Source organism: Podarcis cretensis (genome assembly GCF_951804945.1).
Source record: "Podarcis cretensis genome assembly, chromosome: 2".
NCBI classification, from domain to species: Eukaryota; Metazoa; Chordata; class Lepidosauria; order Squamata; family Lacertidae; genus Podarcis; species Podarcis cretensis.
The window spans coordinates 110,508,457-110,519,022 of record NC_137171.1 but is presented as its reverse complement, the minus strand read 5'-3'; the positions used below and the strand labels follow the sequence as shown (position 1 = coordinate 110,519,022).

At 44.2% G+C, this 10,566-nt stretch overlaps 1 protein-coding gene and 2 long non-coding RNA genes across 3 annotated transcripts in view; 2 read left to right on the top strand and 1 right to left on the bottom strand.

Moving 5' to 3' along the window:
- Positions 1-6,763, top strand: part of LOC307209153 — a 60,425-nt gene extending 53,662 nt beyond the window's left edge. The window contains exon 2 of the long non-coding RNA XR_013835350.1: positions 6,624-6,763. This is a non-coding gene — a long non-coding RNA (uncharacterized lncRNA). The remainder of the gene's footprint in view (positions 1-6,623) is intronic.
- LOC307208569 (cholinesterase-like) lies at positions 2,778-6,601 on the top strand. Its single transcript, XM_079963294.1, has 3 exons — positions 2,778-4,239; positions 4,963-5,126; positions 6,381-6,601. Exons 1-3 carry the CDS (start codon positions 2,789-2,791, stop codon positions 6,473-6,475), a joined length of 1,710 nt encoding a protein of 569 aa, XP_079819420.1. The 5' UTR covers positions 2,778-2,788; the 3' UTR covers positions 6,476-6,601.
- Positions 6,513-10,566, bottom strand: part of LOC307209147 — a 109,635-nt gene continuing 105,581 nt past the window's right edge. Inside the window, exon 4 of the long non-coding RNA XR_013835344.1 lies at positions 6,513-6,636. This is a non-coding gene — a long non-coding RNA (uncharacterized lncRNA). The remainder of the gene's footprint in view (positions 6,637-10,566) is intronic.

The window sequence follows — 10,566 nt, the reverse complement described above, 5'->3', positions numbered from 1 at the left end:
TACAGATGTGCAGATGCTCCCTGACCAGGTGTTTTTCATACGAGAGTCTGGATCCTCAGCAGTACCTAACTTTCCTCTTCAGAGTGAGCTGCAGGGGATACTGAGGAGCAGGAGAACCCCATCAGGGTGAGTCTGTAAGGAACAGAAATGTGATGTGAGTTGGCCGTGGGGGATAACTCAGAAAATTACCAAAAATTGGAGGCACAGCAACTCTAGACCACAAATCAGAGTGCCTCTAAAAATGAATGAGAAAGGGGGAATGTTCTTTGGAGAACAGGTAGAAGACCTGCCATAGGAATGTAAATCAGAATCTTGAGTTCTAGCAGTGTCCATGTTGTTGTTTTTTTACCTTCTTTTGGTTGGGTTTGTCTTGGGTGTTTTGAATGATAGCCCCTTCTGCCCAACTGTACAGCAGCAATTCTGGAGAAACTTCACCCATAGAATGGCTGAAGTAAAGTTTGATGATGCTTTGAGTAACTGGGTGTGGATGCCCCAGCAGATTTGAGGAAGAAGGAGACTCTTTTCAATTTCTCCATTTAAGGTGTAGCTGTTAGGATAGATGTGCATGATTGAGAGATGTGATATATCCGATTACCTGTTGCATTCATAATTTAGAGGTACCAAAAATTCTGTTAAATAAATGAAATAGGTATGAATAGTACAGTAATGAATAACTATATGTGCTAAGGATGCTACAGGGACTAGAAACCATCAAAACATCAGAAAAAGCTGGAAGGAGTCCCTTGCTACCTTAAAGGGTGTTTACGGTCCTATAAAAGCTGTTGTTCTATGTCCTATTTTTTATTTTTTGCAGATAATGTATATGCTATTTGACTGTTAAAAGACACTCAAAGTGTTTTACAAAAAGATAAAACAATAACAGTATCAGTAAGAAGAATTAACAACAAAAAATATTATTAAAAAAAAAGTTATCAGTGAACTAAAAACAGATTAAAACTCTCGCACCCATATTAAGATATTTGTTTCCGGTTTCATACGTTATGGTTAATGATGGCATTGAGGAGAAAGGTTTGTTTTGTTTTGTTTTTAAATATAAATGTGTGATATTGTATTGCAGCATTGTGATGGTGAAGTGTGATATCTTTCCCACATTTAAAAGAACCTGGAGAGCCTTTTAGGGCAAAATAGAAATCGATAAAAAATAAACAGTTTCATCAAATGGGACCCATTGCTAAGGCCATACTGAACATATGGTCAGTTGGCCGATATTCACTGCCCATATGAAAACCCCATTTTCTACAAAATATGGAAAAGGTGTGGTGAACCTCAGGTGTGGTGATTGCTGAATGTGATCCTTGGGGACTTCATAGACCCTAGGGACTTGTCACTATGGTTAACCTAATTCTGGGAGAATCAGAGAAAATTATCCCCACCCCCATCATCATCATCATCATTTCAGATTTCCATATTTTGGGGGCAACCAAAGATGGGGGATATTGCATACATTTCTGTCTTCTAAATAAAATAGCAGCATGCCATACTGCATGCAAATCAAATCCCTTGGTTTGCCTGTGCCAACATCTGGAAGCTTGGCCTTCCTGTCACTCCTGACTGTAACACATCTTAGTCAGTTATTATTTTGCAAAAAGAGCCTGAAGGTTTTGCGAATTTACACATACAATGATGCCTGCCTGAATGGAAATTTTTTTTGAATGAACCTAGTCTCCAGGCAAGATGACTAAAGAGGGACAGCTATCTGATGGCTATCTGAAATAATCTTAAAACATCAGCAGGTGAGGCAGTGATGTAACATTTACTGGAAGAAGAATGTCAGCCCTCAGGGTGGTTAGATCTACAATCATAGCATTGTAGAGTTCGAAGGGAACCCGAGAGCCTTCTCGTCCGTCCACCTCAGGATCCCTTCTAGCTCTATGATTCTATGGAACTGTCTCCCTGTTCCATATATAGTGGTACCTCGGGTTAAGTACTTAATTCGTTCTGGAGGTCCATTCTTAACCTGAAACTGTGCTTAACCTGAAGCACTACTGTGGCTAATGGGGCCTCCTGCTGCCGCTGCGCCACCGGAGCACGCTTTCTGTTATCCTGAAGCAAAGTTCTTAACCCGAGGTACTATTTCTGGGTTAGCGGAGTCTGTAACCTAAAGCGTCTGTAACCCGAGGTACCACTGTATTCCTCTGCCCTTTACAACTCGCATGGCTGCTCCCTGAATTTTGTAACTATATCCCTGCAGGCCATGTGCAAATGTGCTGTAAGGCTGACAGTTCTTGAATAAACAAAGTTTAGGAATGATTGTTTCCTATTGAAAATTTGTACCAATGCCTTGGTCAGTGTTTTTTTTTCTGGGGGGAGGGATACCGCTAAACATTTTGTTAATCTAATGGGAGAAGAAACTATTTATTTTTCTTTAAATTAGTTTCTTCACTAGCACAGTGAATTGTCAGTTCTGTTGCTACCCGCAATGGCGGCCTCATTTCCTGTCATGGTATTTCCTGAGTCTCAGACGGAAGCGAGTGTTTAATGTGTGAAGCAGTGTGGAATTTGAGTACTCCTGAACATTTTTTTCTAGAAAAAAAGAACTGGTCTTGGTCCCTGCATTCCTTCTTCAGTGCCCAGTTGTATTCCTCACATGCCTGTAGGTTATGTTAGCTGAAGCTGGTGAGAAGTCCAACAACACCTGGAGGGCCACAGGTTCCCAATCTTGTTTTACATGGTTATCTTAGAGTAGGCACCCCAAGAAGAAAAATAGAATATTTATGTTGTGTTTCCCATGCCACTCCTATTTCTGATTCATTCAGCTACAGCTACTATGCCTCGTTTCTGGACTTCACCCTCCTCCTTGTGCCTCCTCTTCTTCCTCCTGGCTTCCAGCTCTGCATCTGAAGATGATACTGTGGTGGTCACCAGCAGCGGTCCTATTAGAGGCAAAAGACTCCCGGCTGGCCCTGGCTCTGTGACCGCCTACCTGGGCATCCCCTATGCTGAGCCCCCCATAGGCAAACTGCGTTTCCAGAAGCCAGCTCCACATCAGCCGTGGAGCCAGGTCTTGGAGGCCACCACCTTTGGCAACTCTTGCCTTCAGTTTAATAACGATTCCTTCCCTGATCGACCCATATGGACTCCAAACACACCACTCTCAGAGGACTGCCTCTTCCTCAACATCTGGGTGCCCCATCCACAGCCAGTAACACCAGTGCCCATCCTCCTATGGATCTATGGTGGTGGTTTTAGCATGAACTCAGCCTCAGCAGATGTCTTGAATGGGGGCTTATTAGCTGCTACGGAGAATGTCATTGTCGCCTCCATGAATTACCGTGGAGGAATGTTAGGTTACCTGTACCTGCCTCCAGCTGCCCCAGGAAATGTTGCATTGTGGGACCAACATCTGGCTCTGAAGTGGGTGAGTGAGAATGCAGCTGTCTTTGGCGGGGATCCATCTCGGTTGACTCTCCTTGGCCTCGGTTCCGGAGCAGTCTCAGTTGGTTTGCACCTGCTTTCACCGGCAAGCCAACCCCTTGTTGCCCGTGGTGTGCTTCATAGTGGAGTTCCCACTGCCCGCCGGATTTGGAGGAGTCCTGAAGATGCCGAAAGAGAATCAGCGATGGTGAGTCAGCTCATGGGGTGTCCTAAAACTATCCACAGTGCGATGGTCAGCTGCCTACAGGGGAAGGAAATTGAGAGCCATGCACTTTCTGAACTCTGTGGTATCAGATCAATAACAACGGATGGGGAATTTCTCACCGATGAGCCCCGAAAGCTCCTGGAGAGAGGCTTTCAAGGCAAACCCATTCTTACTGGTGTCATGGCTAATGAAGACTCATTCCTGGCATACCTTATGCTTCCTAGTGCTGAAGTAAATGATGGGATCCTGACCTGGGAACAGCTCCTTGAAGGGGTGCTGGAAACTCTGAAAACAGAAGAGGTGGCCAGGGCTATAGCCCTCAAATATGTTGAATACTTTCAAGGGCCAGAGCGGTACCGTTTGGCTTTGATTCAGTATTTGGGAGATTATCCCTTTTTATGCCCAGTGATGGAGTTTGCTGCAAAGGCCAGGGAGCTTGGGAGCCCAGCTTATGTTTATTCCTTCAGCCACCGCAGTTCCGGCTTTCCTTGGCCAGAGTGGATAGGGACCCCCCACGGAGCAGAGATCCCCTACTTGTTTGGAAACTTGGCAGCATCATTGCGGAAAGACCCATCGCAGGCGGAGGTGGAATTGAGCCGGCGAGTGATGCGATACTGGGCGGAGTTTGCCAGAAGCGGGTAAGGTATTAACCTTTCTGTGCCAAGAACTAAGTATGCCAGCCCATATATACCAACATGCCTTTTATTATGTTTTTAAAAATAAATGAAGTAATTATCTTGTTGCACACCATTCCAATATCTGAGTGGAGCTAGATTTCAGGGTTCCAGGCGTTTCACCTCGGTTTGGTTTCCTTGGGATGATGACTGCTGTGTCTTTAGGATATATGTTTTATTTACACACACATAGATATACAACCTGCTCCTATGATGGAGAGGAAGACAGCAATAACACCCAGAAGGTTTTGGATCCCAAGAATTACAAGGAATGCTGGGATCATGCAGGCTACCCTCCCCCAGACTCACAACAATATTTTCAGCGGCTGTTTTTATTTATACTTTTTTTTAAATTTTTTGGATTACTTTTTGTAAACTTCCAAATGTTATCATTTTAAGATATCTATTCTGTTCCTCCAAACTGATTCAATGTCTGACAATCCAATAAATTAAATAAAAATAATTAAATGGTGGAACCTAGATCATGTGCACATACATTTCAGCGTATACAAATATAAATGTTCCCATTTGGTAACTGATCTGTGGTTTTCCGAACTGAAAATGTTCTAGGGGTGACTACTTGCTTCTGGCTTTCATGTCAGCTCTATCTACTTCAAGCATTGGATCCTCACCCTGAAATCAGTCTGAGGCTGTAATAAAGCTCTGATTTCTTTATTGCGTCTACAGGAATCCCACTGGGTCTGCGCCGAATGAGGAACAGTGGCCTGTCTACAATGCTACAGAGCAGAACGTCTTCCACATTACCACAGAGGCAGCCCAGCACAAATGGATGCCACCTGGTGCACGATGTGCTTTCCTGGCAACTCATCTAGCAAATGAAATAGAAGCAAGTGAGCTGAGGGCTCTCTTCGGAAAGGGGGGATATGGCGATACCCAGCTCTGGATTGGGAGTTGCTAGATGAAAATATGAAGAAGGGGTTTTATTAAAAGGGGGTATTTTTCACTTATCAGAGGTCTTCCACAAACTCCCCACAGCTATCTTGTCCCCTCAGTGCTCCGGGGTCCCTCCTCTCTTCCCCACTCCCTTACTGACTCAGGCTTCAGGCTTTATCAAACATTAAAATAAGAGCCACCACATGAATAGTTACTGTCAGGTGGCTGTTGCGGTTACTCGAAAGTAACCAGGCAGGGCACCAACCTGTGTTTTACAGGCTTTACTTTGGTGTAAACTATTTACAGTGAAGAGCCCGAAAGCTCATGTCTGGCTCAATCGCTAGCAGAATCCGGGAGTGGTCTTTCTTTGGACCTCCCCCAACATAAGAGTTTTGTTACCACCAACCTTCTCCTCCCCTCTTTGCGTTTTAGGCTACTGCGCAGGATGGGCAATGGCAAGGGCGTGTTCCCCTCCTGTCCGGCTTAAGGCTCACACCAGCATCCTCTGGTCCTTGCACCTCTTCCCCACTGGAGGTGGGGCTTTACTCCTCCCCAGAAGAGGAATTGCTTTGCAAGATTTTTGGAGGCTCCCTGTAATACAACTGCCCTTCTGTTTCTCGCCTCTGAACCGATGGCAGTTCCCTGACAGTTACGTTATCTGCAACACAACATTTCATGAGTTTTGTTTTTTTAAATTGCCAATTGCTGGAGAAATGTGGAGAACTGAATTATAAGAGCAGAGAAATGAGAACCGGGGAGAACCAAAATGGGCAGATCTGTTCATCCACAATGGTCAAGGTTGAGCATTACAGGCCAACAACATCTGTAGGACCATGTGTTCCCCATCCTCCTTTTTCATTTTTAAAAATTCATTTTTAGTTCCCGCAGCATTCTGGTACAGGAGACATGATGGCTGGAGCCTTGCTATCTTCACTGCAGGAGCCACTGCAATAAAGCATTTTTAATAATGTGAGCTGGGGAAGGGAATACTTGCTCCCCTTGGATGCCTCAGAGAACTTCCTGGGAAGCAGCTTAGGACCCCATCTTCAATGGAGCATGAGGAGTACCATAAGAATGCAGGGGGGAAGGATTCTGGCCTGCTTTTGATGGAAAACAAAAACCGGGAGACTAATCAGATCTCCTGCACGAGGAGTTTGATCTTCTGTTGATCAGTTATTTCCCCCAACCATTGTTTATTTTTCCTTTTGCAGGGAAATCTGAAGAAGGTTGTATACCACCTGTTCAGGAGAAAGATGTGAAGAATGAGGCCGGAGATGGCAAAAACCATGCCTCAGGAACAGTTTAGCTAGGCCAAACTCTGAGGGATCTGCAGTCATGTACAAAACATATGGTAGCATAGCTTATCATCGCAACAAACCTGAATGAAGGAAGAAATTACTGTGATATGAATTGAATAAAACTGTAAACCCTCTTCAGGCATTTGGTATCTCCAGAATACTTGGGTTTCTTCAAGAAGAATGGGGATCTGGAACAATGCCAACGACACATTCCCTAGGTAGGATGGCCAGTGAGACTGGCCTGTGAATTTTGGATAGCCTCTTCACACACTAAGTATATATAGATACTGACTCCTTGAGTGGCAGAAAAATGGAAGAGAATGGTGTGAGGACAGCCTTGTTCTAATAGAGGTTAGCTGGGTCACTCCCTTTGCCCCCATCTCATTTATAGGATTTAATGCTTTGACAACAACTTATTCCTAATAAAGATCCTTGAAAAGTTTGCTCAGTCTGCATTTTTTTAATCGAGCCAATGTAATTTGCACATCCTGGAAACGGAACATAGGTATCATTTGGTTTTCAATAGCACACTAAATACTATGATCTGGTTCTCTGTGCAAAAACATAACAAAATGCATATAAGATAGATGTTGTTGTTGTTGTTTAGTCGTTTAGTCCGACTCTTCGTGACCCCATGGACCAGAGCACGCCAGGCACTCCTATCTTCCACTGCCTCCCACAGTTTGGTCAGACTCACGTTTGTAGCTTCGAGAACGCTGTCTAACCATCTTGTCCTCTGTCGTCCCCTTCTTCTTGTGCCCTCAATCTTTCCCAACATCAGATAGATATGCTAAGCCAAAACATGCATAAAATGCACAAAGCATGTACAAAATGCACATTTTGTGGGAGGGAAACTGTTTCAAATATACAGTGGTGCCCTGCAAGACGAACGCCTTGCAAGACAGAAAACCCGCTAGACGAAAGGGTTTTCCGTTTTGGAGGCGCTTCGCAAAACGAATTTCCCTATGGGCTTGCTTCGCAAGACGAAAATGTCTTGCAAGTTCCTGCGGGGTTTTTTCCCTCCCCCCCTTTTCCTAAGCCGCTAAACCGCTTATCAGCTGATCCGCTGATAAGCCGCTTATCAGCTGATCCGCTAAAAGCCGCTAAACCGCTAATAGCGCTAATCCGCTAAGCTGTCAATGGGCTTGCTTCGCAAGACGAAAAAACCACTATACGAAGAGCCTCACGGAACGGATTAATTTCATCTTGCGAGGCACCACTGTAATGCAAATGTTTGTGTAGTTTTTAAAGTGCTTTTATCACACATTGGGATGGGACGAACTGATGAATAAAACTTAAATGAAGCATGCAAGACTTATCTAGACAAGAAATCGACTGATAATCGACTGATCTGTAATTCAATGACCACTACTTTCAACACTGGCAATTTGAGGGCAGCAGCCTAGCTTCCTGGTTTGCATAACTAGTGGCACATACAGCCCTAATCTCCTACTGAGGGGAATGCTGACAGGGATGAGGGGAAAATTCCATTTAGTTTGCATTGAAAGGCAAGTTTACCTAATTCACACTTTGTGTTGCAACATACCAACCAAAGCACAGACATCCATCAAAATGTGCAATTCTCTGAATTTTGCAATGCAATTTTCCAGTCAAGCAATGTTTACAAAAACACATATTACTAGGGTAAAGAGTGTGTAGAAAGGCATACATTGGAGAAAATGACATACAAAAATGTGTTATATTAGGGGAAATTAGTTGGCAGAGATGTATTGGGCAAAATTGCATAAAAATGTACATATTAGGAGAGACATTCACACTAAAATGCCCCTGAATTTATGACCAACTGATGTGGAAATGTGGAGAACTGAATTTAAGAAGGGATGAAATGAGAAACTGAAATGGACAGATTTGCCCCTCTTTTCCATGGTTTCCAGGAGGAGTGGTGTGTGTGTGTGTGTGTGTGTGTGTGTGTGCGCACACACACTTGCTGAAACTCCCCATCACTCCAGCATCAGCCTTCTAAGGCAATAGTCTCTCTCTGCCCTAATGCTAAGGCTGACCCTAGATCCATCAGGAGTTTTTCTCATTCTACAGAAGCAAATTTGTCCGCTTCAGTTTCTCATTTTCCTACAGATTATTTGCTACATCATCATCATCATCATCATCATCATCGTCATCATCATCATTTATATCCTGCCCATCTGTCTGGGTTTCCCCAGCCACTATGGGCAGCTCCCAACACAATAATATTACAAACACGATAAAACATCAAATATTAAAAACGTCCCTAAAGAAACCAGAGCTTGAAATCTGGAACAGACACACAGAACATGAAAGCTGGAACAGACTTTGAGTTGCACATTGCTAATCTGGGTGCTGCTAAAGCCTACATACCCAGGGGTGGATTTAGGTTTGATGAGGCCCTAAACTACTGAAGGTAATGGGGCCCTTTATATGTCCAGCTATCCTTTGTCAACAACAAATTGTCGCTGTTTTTTGTGTTGAATATAGGCTGTATGGTAATTTATGGACCTAATCGGTATCTAAAGCCATTTGCACATAACAAATTTTTTTTTATCTTATATTTTGGAAATGTACATCCAGGTTTTTTTCCTTTAATTTTTTTGGGGGGCCCCCAAGAGAGTGGGGCCCTTAGCTATAGCTTGTTTAGCTCATACGTAAATCCGGCACTGATGACACCCAGTAGTCATGGCATGTTTCGTGCATGCAATAGAGTAGCCGTGTCGGATCAAACCTGACATTGTGCCAGGTCTGCGTCTTCTGAAACCTGCTGGAACCTGAGTGCATTATTTATTTATTTGCTGCTGCTTTTGATGAAGGCCCCACAGAGACCTTGGCCTTCCGATGAGAGTGACAGAAAAGCAACCATATTGCTTAAACAGAGCGGGAGCACAACATGTTTGGCCAGACCAATGCTGGAAGTGTGTCAAAGGTCCCTGCATTAGCACTTATACAACAGGATCCCAGGTGCTCATTTTCCTCCCCCTCTCAGATAGATTACGGTACAGTGGTACCTCGGGTTAAGAACTTAATTCGTTCTGGAGGTCCGTTCTTAACCTGAAACTGTTCTTACCCTGAGGTACCACTTTAGCTAATGGGACCTCCTGCTGCCACCGCACGATTTCCATTCTCATCCTGAGGTAAAGTTCTCAACCCGAGGTACTATTTCTGGGTTAGCGGAGTCTGTAACCTGAAGCATATGTAACCTGAGGTACCACTGTATTGATAGCTGGAAGTTCCCTTGCATGAAGAATCACTTATATAGTGGTACCTCAGGTTACAGATGCTTCAGGTTACAGACTCCGCTAACCCGGAAGTAGTACCTCGGGTTAAGAACTTTACCTCAGGATGAGAACAGAAATCGCACGGCAGCTGCGGTAAAGATGCTGATGCTCTGTATCCACAGTTTTAGGCAGCGAGGGTTCTGAATACCAGTTGCTGAAAACCACAGGCGGGAGAGAGGGCTCTTATTCTCATATTCCACTTGTGGGTTTCCCCAGAGGCATCCGGTTGGCCATGGGGAGAACAGGATCCTGGGCTAGAAGGGGCACTGGCCTGATGCAGCAGGCTCTTCTGATGTTCTTAACATTTGTAATTGTAATACTCGGCCATCGAATCACAGAACTGTAGAGTTTGAAGGGACCACAAGGGTCGTGTAGTCTGACTCTTTGCTGTGCTCAGACCCATGACCCTGAGATTCAGAGTCTCATGCTCTTCCGATTGAGTAGCATAGTTAAAATACAGTGGTACCTCGGGTTACAGATGCTTCAGGTTACATATGCTTCCAGATACAGACTCCACTAATCCAGAAATAGTACCTCGGGTTAAGAACTTTGCTTCAGGATGAGAACAGAAATCGTGCTCCAGTGGCAGCAGGAGGCCCCATTAGCTAAAGTGGTGCTTCAAGTTAAGAACAGTTTCAGGTTAAGAACGGACCTCCAGAAAGAAATAAGTTCTTAAGCTGAGGTACCACTGTATATAGATTCCCTCCCTATCACCAAGGGAACGAGAGGATGGAATTCGGAATCATTCAGACCCCCTCACCCCCATGCAATTCTGATGCTAGCTCTGACGCAAGACCCAATTGAATGACCAGTAGTTAAAATGTTAAGTAATT

Coding starts and splice junctions, on each gene's coding strand:
- LOC307208569 (XM_079963294.1), top strand. CDS start 2,789: ATGCCTCGTTTCTGGACTTCACCCTCCTCCTTGTGCCTCCTCTTCTTC. Junction 4,240..4,962: donor GCGGAGTTTGCCAGAAGCGG/GTAAGGTATTAA, acceptor TTGCGTCTACAG/GAATCCCACTGGGTCTGCGC. Junction 5,127..6,380: donor AGCAAATGAAATAGAAGCAA/GTGAGCTGAGGG, acceptor TTCCTTTTGCAG/GGAAATCTGAAGAAGGTTGT.